At 42.2% G+C, this 26568-nt stretch overlaps 1 protein-coding gene and 1 long non-coding RNA gene across 2 annotated transcripts in view; one reads left to right on the top strand and one right to left on the bottom strand.

Annotated features, from left to right (window-relative positions):
- GRHL3 (grainyhead like transcription factor 3) overlaps positions 1-19216 on the bottom strand; it is a 56339-nt gene extending 37123 nt beyond the window's left edge. The window contains exon 1 of the mRNA XM_026675987.2: positions 19043-19216. Within this exon, the coding sequence (XP_026531772.1) occupies positions 19043-19059 (17 nt within the window). The 5' untranslated portion in view covers positions 19060-19216. The remainder of the gene's footprint in view (positions 1-19042) is intronic.
- A 2178-nt stretch (positions 19217-21394) lies between these two features.
- On the top strand, positions 21395-25025 carry LOC148129882 (uncharacterized). Its single transcript, XR_015750437.1, has 3 exons — positions 21395-21475; positions 22263-22325; positions 24954-25025. It is a non-coding gene; the product is annotated as an uncharacterized LOC148129882 (long non-coding RNA).
- The last annotated feature ends 1543 nt before the right edge of the window (positions 25026-26568 follow it).

The raw sequence follows: 26568 nt of genomic DNA, 5'->3' as shown, positions 1-26568 counted from the left end.
GCTATGTAACCTATGGTTTTGGTAAGCACAAATGGTTGAAATCAAGCCACAGTTGTGTGCTTACCAGAGGGGACCTCAAGAGACGTCAAAAAAAAAAAAAAAAAATCAGATTGGCAATCACAACTATGCAATCAACACCCCTCTGCTTTTTAACTGACATCAATGCATACACAAAAAGGGGGAATGGGTTTCGATGCCATGGTTGCAGCTGCCGTCTTGACTTGTGCCCCATTGCAATAAAACCTAACTTGCAAATCAGAAAAAATTATGGTTGGGCAACAGGCTATGTCCAACCAAACACATTACATTTCCGCACTGCAGGATGTACAAAGCAGGGCCATTGCTTACATCAACCAAGGCACACGAAGAGATCTGAGCTTTTCCTTCTCTCCTTTAAAGACCTGATCTGAGCTCGCACAACGACAAAACTATGATTGGAACAGTGAAAGCAGTGCGAGATTTGGCATCATCACAACATTTACTGCCGTGTTTCTCAACCTTGACAGCTCGAAGTTGCGTGGACTTCAACTCCCAGAATTCTGGAAGCTTGAAGCCCACACCCCTTCAAGTTGCCAGAGTTGAGAAACACTGATCTACGGAGAGTTTGTTCTTAAAATCAGTCACAATCTCTGGGCACAGCTCACCTCCTGCTTTGTTTACAAGGAGAGAAAGGATTGGAGGCGGGACCCAGAACCTCCCGGCTGCTTTGATTTTCCACAAATGGAAAAGAGGACAGGCTGCAGATCAAACAGAGTCCCACTGCGGGGCGGGCGGGGGGAGAGAAAGTCATCGTTGCCAATCCCCACCCTTGGGTGCTTTTCCACTTAAAGAGGCCCTGTGGCTCACGGGCAAGACTTTTTACTTAGATCAGTCTCCAATCTGCCATCCTGGAGTCAACCAACAGCTATTATGTGTTGCTAATAACAGTTACGTATCCAAGGTAGATACTGGGATAGGTCTTGCTTAACTCGGGGTGGTGAGATAGGATCGGTGGTGGGATTCAAAATTTCTTACTACTGGTTCTGTGGGTGTGGCTTGGTGGGCGTGGCATGGCTTGGTGAGTGTGGCTTGGTGGGCATGGCAGGAGAAGGATATTGTAAATATCTCTATTCCCTCCCTACTCCTGGGAAAGGATACTGCAAAATCCCCATTCCCTCCCCACTCCGCACACCTGCTTTCCAGCTCCGTTCTCCTGTGCAGGGCAACCAAAGAAGACTCAGCCCATCAGCTGGGACTCAGGAGGCAGAGAATAGGTGGGGGCGGGGCCAGTCAGAGGTGGGATTGGCCGGTTCTCCGAACTACTCAAAATTTCCACTACCGGTTCTCCAGAACTGGTCAGAACCTGCTGAATACCACCTCTGGATAGGATGAAACCCATACCTTCATCTGGTTCATTGTTAGAGCTCCAGACCACCCAGGCTCCTTTGGACAAAGCATGGGCAACCATACATAGGCTCCAAAAATGTAGATGACCACCAGATAACAAGAAAGGGATTTCCACCCACCCCTTTCTGCTCATCTGGATTTCTCCAGTCCAGATGCAGCTGTATCAACAATCATCCTTCTCAAGATTCTAAGTCAAATTATTCCTTTGAACTCATCCCTTCCTTCCACAACATCTTCTTTCAATGCCACCTCATCCCATCCCTAATGTTCTTTGTCCACTGGAATCAATGGCAAATGAGAAATCCACAATCTTGGAAAAACATGTTGGCTTCTATGTTAAGGAGCCACATGGGTTTGCCAAAGACCACAAGTGTCAAATCAACATTTTTGATAGCTCCTCTCTCTCCCCCCTACCCAAACCATTCCTTCAATTCTTCCATCCATTTTTTTTGTTCCTACAGATAGTTCAGGCTATTGGAGATGGTGTTGGCAATTTCAGATGGACAATAAGCCATTTAATGCTGGTGTGGCTGTTCTGGATTAGGGTGGCTCATCTTAAGCCTGAGGACCAAACTGCAACCTTCTAACACTAGGTATAAAAAGAAATGAAGATGTCTCAAGTTGAGTATCTTCCAGGAAGAGATTCAGAGATTCATAGTCTAGGCTGGATTAGGGATAGAGGACAAGAGCCAGGCCATAATAATAATAATAATGGCAAACAAGTGTTTTATTTTGCCCAAACAGAAAGAACCAGAGAGCATCAAGGTAGACGTAACCATCATCTTCTTCCCAAAAGCAAATGGCTTTTGAAATAGTGAGCCAGTTTGCTCTTTCATGACACCCCAGAATATACCCATGTCTGCATTTCTGGAAGTTTTCAGAATTGTGTATTTTAGAAAATGTCTCATTCACAAGAGTTTAGTTATTTGTTTATCCAATTTATATAGCCGCCCATCTCACCAGATGTGACTCAGGGCAGTGTACAACAATCAAAGTTAACAGCTGGTCAAGAAAAACAACAGCCAATCATGACAGCAACTCAATCCACAGAAAGCATCAAGAACTTTCTTCACAGCTGAGTCACAGGTAGGCTGTTGTTTCAAAGTAGGGCTAAAAGCCCAGGAAGCTTGCTAGAGCCACAAAAAAACTTAGAATCCAAATGTTGTGTCCCTTTCTCTCCCACCACTCCCTGCCAAATTACACACTGAGCCTCAGCTGGGTCCGTTGCATATTAAAATAAACTGCATTTGCATTTTAGTTGAATTTCTTTTGCAAAATGAAAGCCTTTTAAAAGCCTTCCAAAACTTTCGCGATGGTTCCCCAGAAAAGGCCATCAGAGAAAAGCCAGAAACATCAACCCTCAAACTGTCTAAGAGGAAAAAGTTTCCAAAGTTTGATTCCCCCACCTTCTTTTTCTCCCCCTCACCCCTCACCGTCCCTCCCAACCAGACACGGGACTAATGCTAGTTAGTTTCACTCCCTGCATAAAAACTCTTAACAGGTGGGTTTTTGTGATTATTTTTTTTTTAGTGAGAGTTTCGTTGTCTTTAAAATTTTCTCACGCAGCCGTTCCTCCTTTTCAGTGCCGCCCCGACTGTCTCCAACGGAGCACCCCACGGAATGACTCAGGTTTCAGCACTGTTGACTCTCTTTAATCCTGTTCAGACAGGAATCTTCAGCCAGACTAAATATTCACCTGACAAGCAGCAGAGAGAAAGGCAGAGGGGATTCAGAAACCAGGCCATTTCCCTTCGGGCCTTGGCATGGGGCTATTCTTGTACTTTTTGCCATATAGCACTTTTAACAATCACAGGGGTCTTTTTCAGTGGACAAAGTTAAGAGAACATACATAGAATCTGTCAAAAGTTACAGAAGGAATCTGTAGAAAATCACCAAATTCTACGGCAGGGGTCCCCAAACTTGGTAACTTTAAGACTTGTGGACTTCAACTCCCAGAATTCTCCATCCACCATAAGTAATTCTGGGAATTGAAGTCCACAAGTCTTAAAGTTGGCAAGTTTGGAGACCTCTGATCTAAGGCAAGATAAGAAACAATGGATGGAAACCAATCCAGGAGAGAAGCAACCTGGAATTAAGGAGAAATTTCCTAATGGTGAGAGCAAGCAACCAATGGAACAACTTGCCTTCAGAAGTTGCTTCATCACTGGAAGTTTTTAAGAAAAGATTGGCCAGCCACCAGTCTGAAAAAATATAGGGGTCTCCTTCTTGAGCAGGGGGCTGGACTAGAAGACCTCCACGGTCCCTTCCAGTTCTGTTCTGATTGAGAATCAGAAAATTCAAAATTCTTGCTTTAGGGTGGCTTCGCGCAGATTGTGTTTTATTTGATGTGAATTTAGTGTGTGCAAACAATTTCTGGCAAATGGCAGTCCAGTCTCTTCTTGAAAGTCTCAAGTGATGGCGCTCCCACAACTTCCGAGGGCAACTTCTGTTCCATGGGTTGATTGTTCTCACTGTCAGAAAGTTTCTCCTTGTTTCCAGGTTGAATCTCTCCTTGTTCAGTTTCCATCCATTATTCTTTGTCTGGCCTACAGGAGCTTTAGAAAATAGCTTGACCCCTTCCTCCTCCCTGTGGCAGCCCCTCAAATATCGGAAGACCTCTATCCTGTATCCCCTGGTCCTTCTCTTCTCTTAGACTAGCCAAGCCCAGTTCCTGCAACCGTTCATTGTATGTTTTAGTCTCCAGTCCCCTAATCATCCTGGTTGCTCTTCTCTGCACTTTTTCTAGAGTCTCAACATCTTTTTTATAATGTGGTGACCAAAACTGGATGCAGTACTCTAGGTGTGGTCTTACTAAGGCTTTATAGAGTGGTATTAGTACTTCCCTTGATCTTGACTGTATCCCTCTGTTAATACAACTTAGGATTGCATTAGCTTTTTTGGCGGCTGCTGCACACTGCTGGCTCCTATTTAGCTGGTTGTCCACTAAGATTCCAAGATCCCTCTCACAGTTCCTGCTATTGAGCCTGGTTTCACCCAGTCTATATGTGTACTTTTGGTTTTTCTTGCCTAGGTGTAGGACTTTATTTTTCTCTACATCGAATTTCATTTTGTTAGATATGGCCCAGTGTTCTAGTCTGTCAAGATCCATCTTGAGCCTATCTTCTTGGGTGTTAGCTATTCCTGCCAGCTTAGTATCATCTGCAAATTTGTTAAGTTCCCCTTCTATTCCCTCATCTAAGTCATTAATGAAGATATTGAAGAGTACTGGGCCTAAGATGGAACCTTGTGGCACCCCACTGCTTACTTCCCTCCATGTAGACTTAGACCCATGAAGGACTACTCGTTCAGTATGGTTTGCCAGCCAGTTGCGAGTCCATCTAGTGGTGGTGCTATCTATTCCACTTTTTTCTAGCTTACTAAGAAGTAGGTTGTAGTCTACTTTGTCGAATGCTTTGCTGAAATTTAAATATATTATGTCCACAGTATTTTGCTGGTCTACTAATTTAGTCACTGTGTTGAAGAATGAAATAAGATTGGTTTGGCATGACCTGTTTTTAACAAACCAGTGCCGACTGCTATTTATTACTTTGTTTCTAGATGTTGGCAGATCTGTTGTTTTATTATCTTTTCCAGTATCTTCCCGGGTATTGATGTTAGGCTGATTGGTCTATAGTTTCCTGGGTCTGTTTTTTTTTTCTTCCTTTTTTGAAGATGGGAACCACATCAGCTTTTTTCCAGTCCTCTGGTAGTTCCCCGGTGCTCCAGGATTTTTGAAAGATATGGTGCAATGGTTCTGAGATGACCTCTGCCAGCTTCTTTAAAACTCTGGGATGTAATCTATCAGGTCCCAGTGATTTGTTTTCATCAAGATCAGACAGGTGTTCTCTTACTATTTTTTTTTTTTTTGCTTATTTTAACTTTTATTTATGGTCTGTCTTTTACAGTTATGTTTTTGGTGGGTTGAGCTATAGTTTCTTTTTGCGTGAAGACAGATGCAAAGAATGAGTTAAGCAGTTCTGCTTTCTCTCAGTTGCCTGTTACTTCCTTGCCATCTTCTCTCTTTAGTGGACCGACTGTTTCCTTGATTTTTTTTCTTGTTATTTATATGTTGGAAGAAACGTTTTTTATTATCTTTGACTTTTGTTGCAAGTCTTTGTTCGTTCTGAGCCTTTGCTATCCTGACTTCGTCTGCATTGTCTGCATTGTTTATAATTTCACTTCAGAATGTAGCATGCTAGTTTGACTGTTCATTCTACACTAAACATGTATTATAATGTTGCTTTGTTAGCATCTCTTCTTCAGGATACCAGCTCTGGAGGATGATCAGAGGTGGCATTCAGCAGGTTCTGACCAGTTCTGGAGAACCGGTAGCAGAAATTTTGAATAGTTTGGAGAATCGGCAAATCCCACCTCTGACTGGCCATCTATTCTCTGCCTCCCGAATCCCAGCTGATCAGCTGGGTCTTCTTTTGTTACACAGGAGAATGGAGCTGGAAAGCAGGTTAGAGGGGTGGGGAGGGAATGGGATTTTGCAGTAACCTTCCCTTGCCACACCCACTAAGCCATGCCCACCAAGCCACACCCACAGAACTGGTAGTAAAAAAAATTGAATCCCACCGATGATGATGCAAAGGACCACTAGGTGGCAACAAAAAATTAGGGCTTGGGGTATCCCCTTGTCACCACCTAGTGGTTGTTTGGGGTTTGATAACTGAAGAAGGTACAGGTAGGCCTCAACTTACAACTATTTGTTTAATGACTTTTAGAAATTACAATGGCATTGAAAAAAATGACTTATGACTGGATCTCTCACTTAAGAGCATCTCCATCATGTGACCAAAATTCAGGCTCTTGGCAATTGACCTGTATTTACCACGGTTGCAGTGTCCCAGGGTCATGTGATCACCATTTGTGACCTTCCCAGGTGGCTTCCAACAAACAAAGTCAATGGGGGGGGGAAACCAAGTTTGCTTATTGACATGATTTGCTTAACAACGACAATGTTTGACTTAACAACCATGTCAAAAAGAGGTGGTAAAGTCAGGTGTGACTTACTTAACAACTGCCTTGCTTAACATCAGAAATTCTGGACCCAATTTTGGTTAAAGGTAGAGGACTACCTGCATGCATATGCTATATTCATGGGTCATACTTAGTACTGCCATATTTAATATTGCCATATTTGTAGGCCATTAAACTATGTAAATATAAAAATATTCTATTGCTGGTACCTCCATACACACACACACACACAGAGAGAGAGAGAGAGAGAGAGAGAGAGAGAGAGATGTCTCTTTAAAGTTGAAACAGGACAAGAATAAGTCTGAGGTAATGCCCCCAACATTTTTAAGAAGCCTTCCCATCCCCACCTCACTTATTTCTACCTCTCAAAGTTTGTCATGTTAACGTCAGTCTTTGGGCAATTCGGTTTGGTAAAACAAACTTTCTGTTTTTATAAGCTTGTTCTCTTTTGTGTAGCTGTCAAGCAGAGAAGGGTAAGTAAAAGGGGGTGTAGGAAATCCATCTTGTCAACAAAGAAAGAGACCAGGTGGCTGTCTTCTTGCCTGGTCAAAAAGAAGAGAATAGAACCATCTAAACCAATGGTTCTCAACCTTGGTAACTTTAAGATGTGTGGAATTCAGCTCCCAGGATGGGGGAATTCTGGGAATTGAAGTCCACACATCTTAAAATTGCCAAGATTGAGGAACACTGATCTAGGCCAACCATCTAAGTCAAATAGAGAGCAATGGGACGAGGTCTAGAAAAGGTGGCCCACATGAAGAAATAGGGTTTCAAGCTCATTGTTGTGGGTGCCATTTTGGCTTTTCAAAAACCATTTCCTGTGTGATGAAATCAACCTAATTGATTATTGAATTAGTCTACTTCCTACCTTTGAACCATGCAGCAAATGATAAACTAACTAAGAGCTATCCAGTGTTACTTTGGAGAGTAAGATGCGTGGCATATAAATTTAATTAATTCATTAAAAGAGGCTTAGATTCACACAGAACAATAATTTCCCCATATGTTTTACCAAAGTTAAAACTAACTAAGTAGTTAAGTTAGCAGATTTCTAATATTTGAGGGGCTGCTACCAAGATGAGGGGGTCAAGTTATTCTCCAAAGCACCTGAAAGCAGGACAAGAAGCAGTGGATGGAAATTTATAAGGGGAGAACCAACTTAAAAATAAGGAGAAATTTCCTGACAAAACAATTAATCGGTGGAATAACTTGCCTCTAGAAGTTGTGAATGCTCCAACACTGGAAGGTTTTAAGAAGAGATTGGACAGCCACTTGTCTGAAATGATATAAGGTTTCCTGCTTGAGCAGGGGTGGGACTAGAAGACCTCCAAGGTCCCTTTCAACTCTGTTATTCTGTTTTTCTGTTAAGCTGAACATGTTATATGAATGTAGCTGCTGGGTTATAACTGATCCAGTTCATGATGTTGGCTGAACCTAGCCATTGTCTTCTTACCATCCACTGAACCTCATCCTTAACTAATCCCATTCAAGACCTGTGAAGATAGCGGTTGGTTCATTCTATTATGCAAACCCAGATAATAAGATTCAATAAACCATGGTTCATTTAACCATAGCAATAGCAATAGCACTTAGACTTACATACCACTTCACAGTGCTTTACATCCTTGTCTAAGTGGTTTACAGAGTCAGAATTTTGCCCAACAATCTGGCTCCTCATTTTACTAATCTTGGAAGGAAAGAAGCCTGAGTCAAACTTGAGCTGGTGAGGATCGAACTGCTGGCAGTGGGCAGAGTCAGCCTGCAATACTGCATTGTGACCACTGCGCCACCATAGGCAAGCATATCTTATGAACACAACCTTTTTTATGCTCAATATTTTGAATGGAATCCAAACCCAGGAGAAACAAGCCCCACAGAGGGGAACGGTATGAAACTTTATATGAAACAAGGTGTGAAGCGTGAGTGTGTGGGCAGAGATGAATCTTCCACTGATATGCAATCTGGGACAGAATTTCTTGTGGAAGCTTTCACAATAAGGAAATTTTTAATTCTGCCCCTTCTCTACTTCGGAAACTGTGATTTGCAATGTTCGTTTCGAGACCCGGAGAGAATAAGAGGACACGTCATTTTCACATTCCCAAATATTTTCCCCCCTTGCTCTCAGCTACAGGAGGAATGGAAACCCTATACAGATAGTCCTCAACTTATAACCATAAATGAACCCGCAATTTTGGTTGTAAACTGTTCCAATTGTTAAGCGGGTTATCTGGCAACCATGTCCAATCTTATGACCCTTTTTGTGGCGGTCATTAAGCGAATGCTGAGATCATTAAACTCATTGTTTGCTACGAAGTGGTGGGTTTTGTTTTTGTTTTTGCCAAAACTAAAGTGAAAGTCAGTTTCCAGCAAAAACCACAGTCATGTGACCAGGGATGCTACAAACAGCTATAAATGTAGTCACCCAAAATGCAGTCATGTGACCCCATGGAGAAAGGGGTAGGGTGCCAGCCATTAGAACTTTGGATTCAGCTCCTAAGTAGCTTTTTCAGGACCTGTTGTAATTTCAAGTGATTGCTAAGTGCCCAGTTATTTATTTATTTATTTATTTATTTAGTCAAACAATTATTAGATAACAGGTATAAGTATAAACATGGTTATAAATACGTGAAATGGATACGAATAAGAAAAAAAAAGAAACAATAGGACAGAGATAGTAGGCATATATCAAGGATTTCCTGTAATCCTGACACATCCTTCTGCCTGTTGGCAATCCCTTTTGAGGATGATGGGAATAAGGAGTTCCAATAACATTTGAAACTTCAGTTGCCTGGCTAAGGAACTGTGGGAGTTGGATTCTGCATATTTAACAAAAAACCTTTTATTAGATTATAGAATAAAATACAAAAATACAAAAGGAAACAGTAGGAGAGGAGAAGGGGAAAGAAAAGTGAGGAAGGGAGGGAGGAAAAAAAAGATGTTGATTTCTGACTCCCTCTTGTTGAAATAGAATAAAGCATTAACACCGAACTTTTTACTTTTCCATAGTAATATAAACTAACCATTTCTATAACAACAAATCAATCTTCTCAGCAAAACCCAAGATTCCGCACATCTTAAAGTTGGCCAGGTCTTCTACTACAAAACGTTCAGAGACAAAAAATGGACAGGTATCATTATTATACCATGTGGCTGGGTGGCAAGGCTGGAGGTGGGAAGCCCAGGTTTAAATCCCCAGGAAGTTGAAAATGAGTCTGCTGCTGCTATTGCTAAACCTATTCTACCTCACAGGTTTTTTTTTTTAATGAAGATCAGCATGGAGGAGATAAGAGTATGGAGGCTGCCTTGAGTCCTGGAGGAAAAGTAGGCTAGAAATGTAACACATTCTCTGCTCTTCTCCGTGCCACCTTGAGAAGTGAGAATCTTCCAAATCTCTTCAGTGGAGTGATGCTACAGTAATTAGTCTCAGGTTATGCAAATTTGGAGATTAAGTCATCAGTGGATTTGCTGAATCAAACCCTCACTCTGATCTACTTTTGCACGAGCACCACCAGTAATGAAGAACCCAAAGATCATTTGCACAACCACCTGAGTTACAGAAGGGCTGATGTTCTAGTGGTGGACACACACAAACATAAAATCTCCAGATGCATACCTGATTACTAGCAAGGTGCGTATAACCAGGGTATCCCACTGGACTGCAAGGAAGCATCTGCCTGTACAAAGGGTGCTTTTTCAAAAGGCAACTAGATTTTGTTTTTCCTTGAAGACATTTCGCTTCTCATCCCAGAAGCTTCTTCTGTTCTTCCGCCATCAGAACTGAACTCAGAACTGAAGAAGCTTCTTGGATAAGAAGCAAAACATCTTCAAGGAAAAACAAAGTCCAACTGCCTTTTGAAAAAGCACCTTTGGAACAACCATGATCTGGATGAGTAAGAATCACTTATAGACAGCGGCCTGTACAGAATGCTAAACCAGGTTTGGGGTTAAATTGCACAGGTCCCTCTTATTAAGAAGGATTTACGGTTGCCTTGTTTTTGGGAAGTGCCAATTTCAATTCTTAGCAGGGAGAGCTTTGAAAACACCTTCCAGAAATTCAAGAAAGGTATCAACGGTCATTAAATTTTCTGTAGGGAGGTTTGATGGGCAACATGGCAATTTTGCTAGCACTATGTTCAATTCCCCTCTATTTTATTGCCAAGGACAGTTGGGAAAAACTCCATTCAGAAAACTTGGATAATTTTTGCAATCCACAGCGACAGTCTGGGCCAGAAAACCGCTCAATGCTACTTGGGTAAAAGGGAGAAGGGGCAAAATTTATTTGACTTGAGTTTGACTTCTGATCTTCCTGGCATCATTTTGGCAATGATGCGTAAGTGTTTTCTGGTATTTTATTTTACTAAACAAATTAATATAGCTTCTCAAGTCACACACGGTAATTCCTTGCCACAATTGCCTTCTTCCAGGAATCCAGGTTGTTTTTGACTTCTAGGTTCTGGTCCCAGCAGGCTCCCATCCAAATAGCAACCAGCTTTGAACCCAGCTTAGCTTTTCTTGAGATCAGTAGAGGCAACATTTACGCCAAGAACTCTAACTCCCACTCCTCCCATGCTGCCTGCCATTCAACCCCACTATGCCCCTGTGTGGGTGTGGTTGGCAAAAACCTGCCCATTCCTTTGTTCATAAGCCATCACACAGCACACTGCTCCAGAACCAAACATTTAGCAGGTTGTGGGAACTCAAACAATACAAGCCAGCTTTCTACATTCCCATCATTTCTCTCAGATAAGAAAACCGGACACGGACACACACACAAACAGAGTCCTGAATTGAATTGAATTGGGACCAGAATGCTAAGCAATGATGGTTATTAAGTGAGTTGTGCCCAATTTTATGACTTGTTTTGCCACAGTTGTTAAGCGAATCACTGCAGTGGTTAAGTGAAACATACAGTTGTTAAGAGATTATGTCTTCCCACATGATGATCACACATCCCAGGGATCCTACAGCCTTTGCAAATACATGCCAGCTGCCCTTTTGATCACATGACCACAAGGATGCTACAACAGTCGTAAGTGTGAGGACTGATTCAGTGCTGTTGTTAACTTCAAACAGTCACTAAACCAGGGGTTGTAAATCAAGGACTACCATTATGTAAGAAGTCATCTAAGAAAACCTATCAAAAACCAATATCCTTTTCAAAATCTTGCAACTCTCAACGTCCCTATGGAAGCCAGAGACAGATCCCTGGTACTAGCAAAGGGCACGAGCACCAAATGCCTACAGCCAGGGAGAGTTGTGTAAGATACAAACAAAAGGCACACCAGTTGCAGTTGAAATGTCTAGAGCAGAGGTCTCCAAATTTGGCAACTTTGACTTGTGGACTTCAACTCCCAGAATTCTCCAGCCAGCACTGCTGTGCTGGCTGGAGAATTCTGGGAGTTGAAGTCCACAAGTCAAAGTTGCCAAGTTTGGGGACCCCTGGTCTAGTTTCTCGGTGGAAACAAGTTCATCTGCAAACTTTTTCCTAACTTTAGAAAACTTTCCTAACTTTTTCCCCCCCCCTCCTGAAATGAAGAAAGGAAAAAAAAAAGGGAAGCGAAAGACATCCATGCATGCAGTCTGTCTCGGTCTCTGTGTCATACACAAACTTACACACACACACACAGAGAGAGAGAGAGAGAGAGAGAGCCTGGATCCAGGAGGAGCCCTCCTGCACGTTAATCAAGGGCTTTAACCTTTTCATTCACCAAAAGCATAACTCAACATTTCAAGAGCACGCCTTGCTGCATGACAAAAATTTGCTCCTGGCAATCATGGTTTCGACCACAAACCACAGCGGGGAGCTGTGCTGGCTTAACTCCTTTGAGGCCAGGCACTTTTCCTGGCGCTTGGGAGGGCTTTTCCTTCACCCCCTTGCCCTGCGCCACTTGAGAAGGGGGCAGCTGGATGGCGGAACCCCATCCCTGGGAAGGTAGTTGTAATTCCCTCCGAGTCAGCACACAGGGATAAAACCCGCAGTAGGCGTGCGTCTGCATAACCACCCCCTATTTTGGAGCTCACAGGCAAAGAGCAGAGACAGTGAAAAATGCCTAAAGTGCAGAATCGTAAATGAATAAATACAAAGATAAATACAAAGAAGTACTGTAGACATGAGTTTCTTAGAATCCTTTTCTTCTGCCTCTGTTTTCTGAAAAGTAGAATGTTTGAGTTTCTTTCTTTCTTTCCTTCTTTCTTTTTTTCTTTCTTTCTTCTTTCTTTCTTTCTTTTTCTTTCTTTCTTTCTTTCTTTCTTTCTTTCTTTCTTTCTTTCTTTCTTCTTTCTTTCTTTCTTTCTTTCTTTCTTTCTTTTTTTCTTTCTTTCTTTCTTTCTTTCTTTCTTTCTTTTCCTTCCTTCCTTCTCTCTCTCTTTTGCTTTTCTTTCTTTATGTCTTTCTTTCTCTCTCTCGTTTGCTTCTTTTTTCCTTTCTATCTTTCTGTCTTTCATATTTCTTTCTGTCTTTCCCCCCTCTCTCTTTTGCTTCTTGCTTCTTTCTCTTTCTTTCTGTCTTTCTTCTTTCCATCTTTCTTTCTCTCGCTCTTCTTTCTTTCTTTCTTTCTTTCTTTCTTTCTTCTTTCTTTCTTTCTTTCTTTCTTTCTTTCTTTCTTTCTTTCTTTCTTTCTTCTTTCTTTCTTTTTTCTTTCTTTCTTTTCTTCTTTCTTTCTTTCTCTTTCTTCTTTCCTCCTTCTCTCTCTCTTTTGCTTCTTTCTTTCTTTATGTCTTTCTTTCTCTCTCTCTTTTGCTTTTTTTCTTTCTATCTTTCTGTCTTTCATCTTTCTTTCTGTCTTTCCCCCTCTCTCTTTTGCTTCTTGCTTCTTTCTCTTTCTTTCTGTCTTTCTTCTTTCCATCTTTCTTTCTCTCACTCTTCTTTCTTTCTTTCTTTCTTTCTTTCTTTCTTTCTTTCTTTCTTTCTTTCTTTCTTTCTTTCTTTTCTTCCTTCCTTCCTTCCTTCCTTCCTTCCTTCCTTCCTTCCTTCCTTCCTTCATCCTTCTTTCTTCTTCTTTCTTTTTCTTTCTTTCTTTCTTTCTTTCTTTCTTTCTTTCTTTCTTTCTTTCTTTCTTTCTTTCTTTCTTTCTTTCTTTCTTTCTTTCTTTCTTTCTTTCTTTCTTTCCTTCCTTCCTTCCTTCCTTCCTTCCTTCCTTCCTTCCTTCCTTCCTTTCTCTAAATCTATTCCATGGCTGATACAACACCTGGTTTTCAAAACTGCATGCTGATGCAGTTTTACACCATTACACCATTTCTGGAGCTATTAGATGAGAAAAGACTTGACATCTCATTTTCGCTTCAGGAGCTCATAGCCGTAACATTTTAGGCTTATTTAAAGCCCCACAATGCTTTACAGCACTCTCTGAAGTGGTTTACAATGTAAGCATGATTTGCATATTGCCCCCAACAATCTGGGTCCTCATTTTACCAACCACAGAAGGAAAGCTGAGTCAACCCTGAGCTCTGTCAGGATCGAACTCCAGACCGTGGGCAGAGTTAGCCTGCAAGACTGTAGTTCAACCACTGCACCACCAGGGCTCCTGGGGGCATCTGTAGTGCCTTTTCCTCACAGCTTTTCCCCACAACAACATCCTGGTGAGGTAGGTCAGGCTGAGGGGGGCATCCGGTCCAAAGGCAGCTTGGAAACATCTGGTGGACACCCCTAACCCAGATGTTCATCGTTACATTAGGCTGGATGTTGCCCATTCTGGTCCAGAAACAGGGATATGGACAGGGAAAGAGTCTTACCCTGTGAAACCCACCTTTATTTGGGTCTGAAAGGACCACTTTGTATAAGATTTCAAGGACAGCCATAGCCTCTTGATCAAACAAGGGGGAAATCAAACTATCATGTGTTTGATATATCCCTACAATAGGGCAGAAGCTCCATTCAAACAGCCATGCAATTATGTTTATGTCCCACAGGGAATTCCAGGGCAGAAGAGGATCAGAGTCACCCCGCAAACAGGAGAACATTTATTTTTCTTTATTTAACATAATGGCAAATACATGGACTTACAGTGATTCAAATGTTAATGTCCAGTCCACGCCAGGCATTCAAGGACAGAGTGGTCAATGTTGAAAAAAAAATCAGACATTGGGCCAGGAAAACAATGGTCAGCTGTCACTGAGGAAGCTCTTGACCTAATACAAAATGTATAACTGATGTTTGAAGGACAAGAAGCAAAGGACTAAAAGTTATCAAGGAGAGAAGCAACCTAGAACTAAGGAGAAATTTCCTGACAGTTAGAACAATTAATCAGTGGAACAACCTGTCTCCATAAGTTGTGAATGCTCCAACACTGGAAGTTTTTAAGAAGAGATTGGACAACTGCTTGTCTGAAAGGATATAGGGTTTCCTGCTTGAGCAGGGGGTTGGACTAGAACACCTCCAAGGTCCCTTCTAACCCTATTATCCTATTATTTTGTTAACTGTAATCCCAAGACTTCCAAAGGGCACCAGTTTGTTAAAGAGCGAAGACAAGAGTTTTTCCTCATCTCAGCTGAGACAAAGCCTTCCCAGAAAGATCCTCTCAGCTGCTTACGGACTCGTGATATTCTCCAAAGCCTTGCATTTTTTCAACGGAGACCCTCAGCCCTCACCTGCCCCAGCTTGACCCTAAAGATAACTGTCACCAATTGCAGATTGTCTCTGCATTTGGTGCCTTCAGGTAGAAGCCATCAGCATCTCTGTGGATGGTCCCCCTTGACCGATCCTTTGAAAGAAGATGGCCTGCATATTCAAGAGGTCTGAAGAGACAGTTGGGACATCAGGGCAGAGACCCCAGAGAAGAGGCATCACAATGTGGGGCTCTTTGATCAGGCTCGGGGAGTTCAACATCACAATAGAGGAGACACCGCAACTAGCCCAGTTAACTATCTTTCAAATAGTTCAAATAGATTTTTCGGTGGAAAAATCAAGACCTTTTTCTTACTTGCTGTGTAAACAACCCGATACACAATCATGATTGTCCGGAAGATTTCAAAGGAAAGCCATAGAATGCAGGTTCTTCAAAAGGATGGGGTTTTTTGGGGGACGAGATGGGGGAGAGAACAAAACGCAAATCTTTCTCTTTTCCGAAACTCTGAACTCTTTGCAAACATAGTGGTGATGGTTTGTGAAAAGTCATTCTTTTTTTATCCAAAGGGGTTTCCTTTAAAATAGAACAATTGCCTTAGGAAAGGCATCATTTGAAAGACACGGGTTCTTCCATACGGATAAGTGTGTAAGTGTGTGTGAATATGCGTACATGCACACATCTTATAGCTTGCAGACAACAGAGACAGGTAATTGCAGACAGCCTCATGTCATAAAGAAGCCAAAGTTAGCCAAAGTCTGATCTAAAACTGGCTGCAGATTCCACAGAGAACATAAATAAGCCATTGGTAGTTATCTCCCCACTTCACCCCCACCCCCCACAACCAGCCCCAGGCCTTAGAGGCAAAGGTAAAGGATGCTGCCAAGGACAGTCGGGCAATCTTGGAAAAGATCGAACAGAGTGGGATGAAGCAGAAAAATCACCTGGAACATCCTGGATGCATTCTGAAGATTTGGAAATATCAGGGGTGTCCAAGGGGAGAAGATGTCCAGAACCCCAAGGTGACAGCCGTGTGTCCTTAAAGCTTTACTCATTTACATACAATGCACATACATGTACAAGAGTTTTTTTTTTTTTTTACTACTCTTGCAGATAAAGAAAAAGGCAGATAGCTTATGATAACAGCTATCCACGCAAGCCAGAAACAGTTTCCTTTCATAGCACATCAAAAAAGGCCCAGGCTGCATACCCACAAATGAGGAGAGCAGGCACGATCTTAAATATTTCCCTGGAATATGTCCAAATAGACATTTGCTGAATGCTTGGAGCAACTAGAGAAAAAAAAAATTGCTACACAGAGATATGTAAGAGCTGTTATTACTGTGGACATCTTTGAGCTGAGCTGTTGGGTAGGAAGAGATATCTGTAATTTACTGCAATTTCACTGGTGGAAAAGGGCATAAATCAAGACAAATAGATTTCTCTCCAAAACAAGCTTGTCAATTTTGCTCCTCAGCCCCACCATTGCACCATTAATGGCAAGCTGAAGTAAGAAAATTCCATGAATGCAGATTTTCCTGTTACCCATCTTCATGCAATGAAAAGTATTACTTGCTCAAAGCAGGTTGCAATTGCAATAGAAAAACTGACCTGGAACCTGGATGTATGAAATAACTCACATGCACAGGTTGTTCTCAAGCAAAGGAATAAGCTAATTCAAGGATCTCTCTCTTTCCATCTGTCCATCTATCTCTGTGAGAAAACACTACATTCACTTTACAGTTGAGATCCAGAAATCAGAATTAACCACTTTTCAGGTTAAAGACTGCCTTCACACATGGCAGAAAACTTTGGTTTATTGAATAAACCAATATCGGCTGAGCTCACATATTATCCTCAGTTAGGGTTTAAACCAGAGGTTTCCAAACTTGGCAACTTTAAGACTTGTGGACTTCAACTCCCAGAATTCTCCAGCCATTGTTGAACACTGTTCAACTATTTACAAAATGTACACTACTATTACTGTTAACCTTCTCATCACTCCTTATCACCCATCCCCTCCCACTTGTGATTGTAGGATTGTAACTTTGTTGCTTGTATCCTTACGATTTATATTGACTTTTTCCTAGTATGATTTGATTGTTGATTGTACCCTATGACTATCATTAAGTGTTGTACGTTATGATTCTTGATTCTTAACAAATGTACCTTTTCTTTATGTATACTGAGAGTATTTACACCAAGACAAATTTCTTGTGTGTCCAATCACACTTGGCCAATCAAGTATTCTATTCTATTCTTAAAGTTGCCAAGTTTGGGGACCCCTGGTTTAAACAGATGGCACCTTCAAAACTAAATCAGACAAATAAATGTATGGCTTTAGCCTGTATGAATCCAGCAAATCGTTCCAGCTGTTTTTTTCACTCATTCCACAATGTCATCTCATTGTTACCACTGTATTCTCTGCAAATAAGCCAACTGCACAATTTGAAATGAGAACCCAGCCACATTGTACCTCAAGCAACCCTTTAAAAAGAAACAACCCAAACAAAAAAACAACAACAACCCTACTTTGTGTGTTGCTGTAAAATTACCTCTGCTGTGCCTTCATCAATAAACTTTTTGCTCTATAAAAATCCACATGTCTTTTCATGGTTATAACCTTCTGTATCAGAACACCCAAAATAATAGACTCAGAAAGACTCATCTGAAAGCCCACACACCCTGCATTATTTTTTTTTAAAAAATCTGGCCTGTGTTTATTAAAGATGTGAGGAGACGTCCATTAGCTGCACTGGGTGTGTCAATTATCTATAGGTGTCCACGTAACATTAAATCCAAGTTAGTTTAGGACAGGCTTCTTCACTTCTTGCTAAGATCCAATCCTCAGCAAATTACTTCAAGGTTTTGTTCCATTCCAAGCCATTTAAACACCTGTTTTCCCTAACCCAATTCTGTAAAGGAAGTATGTGGGGATGAATCACAAGTGAACCAACTTCAAAGCTGTCAGGACATCTCCTTTGAGTGTAGATTATGTTATTATCTGAGTCAACACAAGTGGAGTGTCAGCCCTCACTTCTGGAAGCGTGCCAGCTAAAGATTACCTCTGATGGGGCAAGGCCTCGCCTCCTACCATTTGTCCCACAAGGAAAGTGTTTGCCCTGCATTTCCACAGCAAACTTCGTGGCAACATCATCTCGGCATTCCTATATCTACTTGTGCAGAAAAGTACATGGCATTTACGCTCAATGGGTTTATCTGTAACAGGTAACAGCCTTAGCTAATAATCTAGCATGTCACTGATCTATTTGCTTATATAAGAAAATCATCCTTTACCTATATAGTGCTCATCACTATTCAGAAATCGCATTGTCTAGAAAGCATTTTTCTTTTTTACATTACTGCGCATAAGTGGCTACCAGATGAAGTTTTGGGTTCCCCCTATTTGTTCTTTCACAACAAGAGGTGAATAAAATGTCCATTTTGACAGGCTTTTTGAAAGAAAAAGAAAAAAAAAACCACCTATGCTTCCCAACAGCTTTATCCACCGGCCAGCAGAAATTCAGAAGCACCTCTCTTATATCCTGGGGAGAATCTTGAATCCTCTCCCAGGTGAGATATTCTTATGAAATAACAATAAATCCGGGGTCATATCCAAAAATAATAAACATCCAAAATTCCAGAGGAAATAACTACCGGCTTAGCTGTTACCCTACAGGAAAGGGACGACAGTTCCCTTGCGCGGCTGTTTCCTCAAACATTAAGAGACAAAACATACTCTTTTCCAACTCAACTGGCATTTGCGAGAGGGAGGGTGGAATATCACAAACTTCAGTTGCACCCCGGGCAGGTTTGCAAAAATATGCAGCGTCCCACGCCCCACCAACGCGGAAAAGACTGCCATTAATTCTGAAAACCAAACTCAGCAACCCACTCCCAGTTAATTAAAGCAGCTCATTCTTTTTAAAAAGGGAAATATAACCGAAGGAGCTTGGAATGACAATTTCTAGTTTCCTAATCCTTTCCCCCCTCCCCTTCTTGTCGGTGAGAAAAAGCTGCTAAAAATCGCGCGGCGGCGGCGGCAAAAGCCAACTTCGAATCTCGTCGCTCTCGAAACGCAGCGGGGTCAGAAAAATGAGTCCACTACTTACTCAACGTCATTAGACATGGTCCGCCCAGGTTTTCCAATGTCGGCTTAGCCAAAAGATGGTTTAGTTTCCTTTCCCTCCTTGGCTGAAGCGCTCCTAGCACCGCCGAAAGAGAGTCATCAGCTGTAAAGTGAAGGCTTACTTTCAAGTTAGAGGTTTATGTTGTACAGGCGTTCTGCTGACAGGTAGGTTCTGTCAGATTCTCGCGCCTGATTGGCTGGGAGAGACAGGTGCCAGGAGACAGGTACACCTCAAGCAGGTGCAGCAGTTAACCCTTTGCAAACCAGGCAGCGAGGAAGAGCTGCCATATCGGGACAAGGGTGTGTGTGTGTGTGTGTGTGTGTGTGTGTGTGTGTGTAGAGATGAAGTGAATTGAAAGAGGTCTTGGAGGGGAGGAAAAATAAAGGAGAGAAAGTCCCAGAGTGTAGGTTTCCCTAATAGAAAAGTTTGTTTTCTGCTCATCGGGAGGAAGGATTTTAAAGGCAGTGGAGGGAGACAATTTGGTAGGATATCTGCCATTCTTTTTAAAGGATGCAGAAAAATGCAATTCTGCCTGCAGCCAGCAAGGGCATTGTGTGGTATCTGCCCCCCCCCCCCAAAAAAAAAAAAAAACACGAAAGAAAGAAAAAAGAGGGGAGAGGGTGATTGAAGGAAGAGTAAAAGTGATGCAAGGGAGGTGAGGCAGGAGAATTTTAAAAGGAGAACGGTTTTTTTACTTAGCAAAGCTGCACCAGCAAAATTTCAATTTTAAATGGTTTATTTAGTCATGAAGCCAGACAGAATAAAATATCCAGTCATAGAATTGCTTCATGTACCTATCATCTATTTATGAAAGCAAAGGTGTATATGACAGGATCAAAAGATAAATAAGAATGTATAAAATAAATGAAATAATGACATGAAAATGGTATGACAATGACTGATGCACAAAATCCAAACTGATCCATTGCTAATAGTGTTGATAGTGTTAATCATGTTAATAGTCTTAATGGTGTGCTGTGTTGTACAAATGATGGCACAGGACTAGACAATCTGGGACAATATAATTTTGGAATTCCCCTCTTTTCTACAGACATGCACATCACATACAATACCTTATCCTCCGTACTGCGCCTGGCCCATAAGGGCCGGAGTGAGAATATGGAAGATATCTTATTTTGTGTGAGGAAACTGGTCCATCTCACGCACCACACCAGCACCCCTGAAGGCTCTTGGCTTAGCCTGCAGGAGAAGGTTCAGAATGAACCTGAGACCTTCTGTGGGCAAAGGAGGGGTGACACGGCACTTGGGGGCCACCAATACCCTGCTAGACTTCCCTTCTTTTCCCTCCTGTGTTTAAAATGGTTGTTTGCTTAAAGAGAAAGTTGCTATGCTGCAAAATGAAGTGCCAGCATCTAGTACCATGATGGCGAACTTGTGGCATGCATGCCAGAGGTGGCATGCGGAGCCCTCTCAGTGGGCACATGGGTACTGTCACCAGCTACTTTTCTGGTTTCTGACGTGCCAGCCAGAGCACCAGAAAATGGCCCAAAAATCACCCCCAAAACAGGCCATTTTCCGGGCCTTTTTCAGGACATTTTTGGAGCATTTTCAGGCTTTTTTCAGACCAAAAATGGACTGAAAACAGCCTGGAAAATGGCCTGGAAAACGATCCAGAAAATGGCCAAAAATGCCCCCAAAAGGGCCAAAAAACAGGCCATTTTTGTGCCATTTTCAGACCATTTTTGGATCGTTTTTGACGTGAAAATGGCACAAAACATGGCCTGAAAACAGCCAAAAATGGTCCCAGAAATGGCCAAAAACAGTTAAAAAATGGGCACGCATGCACCGGCCAGCTGGTCTAGGGTTTTCCGGCACTTCGGCGCATGTACGCATGTTCCAGTTTGGGCACTCGGTGCCGAGAAGGTTCCCCATCACTGATCTAGCATTATATTTACTTTCAGCCATGCCCTTGGACTTGAATGCCACAATAGAAATTATGCCAGGCGGTGATTTTTGCCTTCTCACCAGGAGGGCTTTGTGGCAGGCCATGCCCACCCTAGCAGCTCCTTTGGGAAAGTTTCCCATTTTGTGAGCGTGTTTAACACACACTTTTAAAATCCCAAGTCTGCTGGCAGCCCCCAAACATTGTCTGATCAAGGGCTGCCATTAAATTCCTGGCGGTAGAGAATACACAAGGATAACTGAACTCTCTCGCAGGGATGCCAAAACATACAAATGCAATTATGCCCACACGGAGGCTACAATGGACTCAGAGTGATGCCAGGAGTGTGTGATGTGTCATTTCTCTGTTTTGTAATCCATCCAGGGTGCTATTTACATTCTGTAATCTTCAATTTCAGAATGCAGATTGGGGAAACATTTACTTTACAAGAATATTCTTGCGCATTCGTCCTGACACACCCAAGGGGTGTGAACGTGCTATGTTCTCCTGTTGTGAGTATGGCAGTGGGAGAGGGGTACTTTTAATCTCGAGGGCCATCTGTCCTTCAGACGTGCCCTCTGCTTAGAACGGGGTTGCTCAACCTCAGCCAGTTTAAGCTGGGTGGGTTTCAACTCCCAGAATCCCCCAGTCAGCAGGCCACCTCAGGGATTCTGGGAGCTGAAGCCCTCACAAGTTGCTGGGGTTGATAAACACCAGGGGTGTCAAACTCAATTTCATTGAGGGCCACATGAAAGTTGTGTTTGACATGTGTGTGTGTGTGTTTGTGTGTGTGTGTGTGTGTGTGGCCAGGGTGGGCATGGTCAGCTCAATAGCACTCATGTCGGGGGCACCTGTGGCAGAACTCCCGAGCTCCGTTTTCACTGGCAGAAGGTTGCAGGAGGCCGTCGTAGCTGGAAACGGAGCTTGGGAGCCCATTTTTCCTGGCAGAAGGTTGCAGGAGGCCGTCGCAGCTGGAAACGGAGCTTGGGAGCCCATTTTCATTAGCAGAAGGTTACAGGAGGCCGTCGCAGCTGGAAACGGAACTTGGGAGCCCATTTTTACTGGCAGGGGCACTGTGGACCAGTCCCTCACTGTTTCCAGGGTAGCCCCATGGCCTAGATCTAAGTACCCCACGGGCCTTGAGTTTGACACCCCTGATAAACAGTGACTTAGAATCCCTCTGATGTCCTGCTGTGAATATTCACAGAGATAAGAGAGGTAGAATCCAAAAATGGGGACTTTTCTGTGATGAACCCCCAATAGTATAATAATTCTTTGATTCCAAATCACTTGTTATAGGTGGCAAGTCACAAGCTTTGCATTTTCCCAGGCAATTTCAATATAACCTTCCACCCGTTCAAGGTGGGTAAAACGAGGACCCAAATTGTTGGGGGCAATATGTTGACTCTGTAAACTGCTTAGAGAGGGCTGTAAAGCACTATGAAGTGGTATATAAGTCTAAGTGCTATTACTATTGCTATAACCCTTCAGCATTCCTGTTTATAGCTATTATACTGTAATTGTTATTTTCCACTGTGCTGTAAAATTGTGTCTATATATATATAGACACAATTTTGTGATGATGCATGAGGGGTATTTTCCTTTTTATATATATATATATATATATATATATATATATATATATATATATATATATATATATATATATATATATATATATATATATATATATATATATATATATATTTATCGGCGTATAACACGCACTTTTCCCCCTGAAAATAGGGGGCAAATGATGTATGCGTGTTATACGCCGATATAATGTAAGAAGCCTTTGGTGAATGCTGCTGGGATCGGGGATCAAGGACACAAATGAAAGAAGGGGAGGGAGGAAGCAACCGCCTGTCCTTCTCTCTGGGTCAGCTCTCTCAGTCGCTCTCTCGCTCCTCCACCAGCACAGGAAGAAACTGCTTCAAAGAAGCGGGGGGCTTTTCCTGTCGCCGCAGCTTCCTGAAGCGCCCGTTTCTCCCCACCCCCACCCCGTCCGCCCGCCCGCCCGCAGTGCTCCGTTCTGCCTGCCTGCCTGCCTTCGTTAATGGTTGAATCGGAACAGCTTCGGCTGAGTAAAAGAGGCGAATAGTTATTATTCTCAGCCGAAGCTGCTCCCAAACAACCAGAAACTAAGGCAGGCAGGCAGAATTTTTTTTAATTTTTTTTCCTGAAATTTCCCTCTTAAAATGAAGATGCGTGTTATACGCCTGTGCGTGTTATACGCCGATAAATACGGTATATATATATAAAAAAGGAAAATACCCCTCATGCATCATCACAAAATCTCCAGAACTGTAAAGCCTACAAACTTGAAATTTGGCACTTATCTTCCTCTTGGCTTCTAGGTGCTCACTAAGAAAGGATTTTTCGAAATGACCATCACAGCATTAGTATTTCCTATATCATTATTAACACGGTCTGATGCTAAGGAGTTCTACTCCCCCTCCCCACCTGAAAAAAAAAATCTGTTCCAAATGTAAAACACAAGCAGAGGAGAGGAGTTTCAGTTTCAGTTTTACTTTCACAGCAGCAATCAGCTTTAGTACAGAACGCTTGAGCTAAGCCACACCCAGGCTCCTTGCTGTCTCCTTCTTGCTCACACAGCAAATACTGTTTCAGTTTCCAAACAGCCCTTAACTCTCTCACACACTGACAGGACACTAGCCAAATCAATACCGACGGATGCTGGTAGGCAGAGGCAGAATTTTTCCCCCTTATTTTCCTCCCCAAAAACTAAGCTCGATCACATAGTTTTGTAGCGGTCATCGAGCTACTTATTAGATATTTTAGTGTTTATTCTGCTTCTGAAGATGACCATGGAAATGAGTAACTTTAGATTGGCAATCTCATTTGAGTAACTTAATCAAAGTTCACATTTTGAATCAATTGGGAAAGGTAAAAAGAACACAACCAGTTCAAAGGAAAAAAACTTGAAGTTCAAGAATCTTTTGTGTTTGTGTGTGTGTGTGTGTGTGTGTGTATTTTTTGTGGTTGGAAAGGGTGAATGCCTTAGTGTGTGAGACCACCAGGAGCATCTGCGGAGGCAAAATATGAGTGAAATAACATAGTCCCATGAATCTTCCCTAGGAATTCCTATTCTGAAACAAGTCAGAGGTAGTAGAGGACTACACTGATACTTTGATCTTCTAGGACAGTATATTTCTCAAATTGGTCCACTTTTGAAATGTGTAGACTTCAACTCCCAGAAACAAGCTGACTGGGGAGTACTGGGAGTCCACACATCTTAAAATGACCAAGGTTGATAATCACTGTCCAAGCAAATTCTTAATCCCTCTGTGAAGTTGACCATTTTGGTGGTGGCCATCGCTACTTCTCACAGGAGTGGATTCCAGGGTTTCTCAAGGCTCAATTAAAATGAGTTCCCCATCACCGACATGAAAGAAAAGCTAAGCAGCTGGTTGCTGGGTGTATGGGAAACCACCGGGATATTATAGGGAAATGATCAAGTCGGAAGACAGCAAAACAACTTGGAAAAAAGCAGTGGCAAATCGCTTCCAGGTTATTGACAAGGAAATCATACACAGGTGTCCATGAATCTGCCAGGAGTTCAGATAGTTGGAAGGATCCTTAACTTTTGCTTTCTTTAACCTACATCTCTGAACATCATATTCTTAATATTATGAGAAAAGAAGGGAGAATAACTTCCTCTTTGTCTACTCCTATTCTGTAACATGTCCCTTCTTATGCACCCTTTTTTGTGGGATCCTCGGTGGTCTCTGAACTTGTCTGAAATCCTAACACTGATGATGTTACCTAGTTTGAGTAATGAAATATCTGCAAGAAAACAACCAAGCTCAGTGAACATCAGAGACCCTCCTCATTTCAACCCTGAGCTACAAATATTCTGCTTTATGGATAACACCCTTATCAACTTTCCCCATAGGGACTGCTCCAGCCCTTACATCATTTTCTTTCCACTTTTCTACAATAACTCTACATTAATTTTATCTCCACCAGGGATGGGCAATTGGAAGCCACAGGGCCACATGAGATCATCAAGCCTTGTTTTGCAGCCCTCAAAGTATCCTCTGTCCTTGCCTGTGGAAAGGAGAGTGGGGAAAACTGAAAATTATGGACACCAAAAGCATCATTTTTTAAGTCAAGAAACGTCTAGCTCTCCCAACTGAGTTCATCCACTCCCTGTACTGACCCTGCTAAATCATTATGGTTGTGGTCATTGGTCTTCCAAGTGTTTTCCTACTCATAAGGTATAATAAATACTCAGGTATTTATTAAAACTACGGGACAAGAGATCTTGCTTTGGAAAACACTTGTCTTTCCTCTCTTTCTCACACAGTAAAAGTAGATCTACCGGATCTCAGCTGCTAAAATCCAGATGTTCAACGAGATGTTCTAAATTCATCCATTTTCTTGGTTTGCCCAATTTCTTCTAACATACAGTCAACAAGGACCAGTAGATTGTAGCATGGTTAAGTTTTCTATTCCTTTGCTTCCTAAGTTAGTGCAGCCCAAATCTGATAAGCATAATAAATGCCTTTTTAAAGATGCTGTCAACTGGTTTATACACATGAAGTTGCCTCCCACAACCTGTTGGGACTACAACACCCACCATCCGCCCACTTGGGGATTTGTAGTCCCCCCCCACATCTGGAAGGGGCCAGGTTAGGAAGTAAACACCCAAAGTAATATTCCTTTTTCTAACTTTCATTTTATTTTCAGATGGACCATGGACTGACTGGCATAAAGGCAGCAGGCGTGAAAGCTTAATTGAACGACGTTGAATGATAATTTGTTGTCTTTAGAGCCCACAGAAGTTTTGTTGTTTGGGGGCGGAGGGCTTTCCAAGGCTGTAACCATGTTGTCGCAAGCCACCCCAGCTGTTCAGAACTAAGATTTATGCAACAAAAACAAAACTCGTTGACTATTCAAGCAGTTCCCATCCTCCTGGAGAGTTTCTGTCACCCACACGTTGCAACAAGAGCGAGCAGAAAACTGATGGGCTTGGTGTGTGACTCACTTCAGTGGGTTAAAAGAAGGCAGCAGAGGATTCCATCCAGCATGTCAGAACAAGCAGGGGGAAAAAAGGAAAGCCCAAATCGAGAGAGAAAATGAAAAAAAAAAAAGCGCCTCTCCCTTTCTCTTTTTTTCCATCTATCCCTGGGAATCAATATTCTTTAAGAAGCAGGGGGAAAGCTGAAGACAAATTCTAAAAATAACATTTCCCTCTAATGCTGTCATTTGTTTATACCTCCAAAAATGAGAATAGTACCCATCTCTTTTTTCCCCTAGCTTCGTGTCTTAAGGCATATATTCTCAGATTTTGTGGTACAATGGTCCCCGCAGTGAAATGCCATCTACATGAATCTAACTCTAACTTGGAGCTCTATGTGAAGTGTTAACACCACTTTATAATGCCTTGGTAAGGCCACACTTGGAGTACTGCATCCAGTTTTGGTCGCCACAATGTAAAAAAGATGTTGAGGATCTAGAAAGAGTGCAGAGAAGAGCAACAAAGATGTTTAGGGGACTGGAGGCTAAAACATATGAAGAACAGTTGCGGGAACTTGGTATGTCTAGTCTAATGAAAAGAAGGACTAGGGGAGACATGATA

This window comes from Notechis scutatus, chromosome 8, assembly GCF_049901735.1.
Source record: "Notechis scutatus isolate UNSWTSFEM ecotype Mainland chromosome 8, rNotScu1.2, whole genome shotgun sequence".
Lineage (NCBI taxonomy): Eukaryota > Metazoa > Chordata > Lepidosauria > Squamata > Elapidae > Notechis > Notechis scutatus.
Note: the sequence above shows the minus strand (reverse complement) of the source record. Positions and strands in the feature narration are given on the sequence as shown.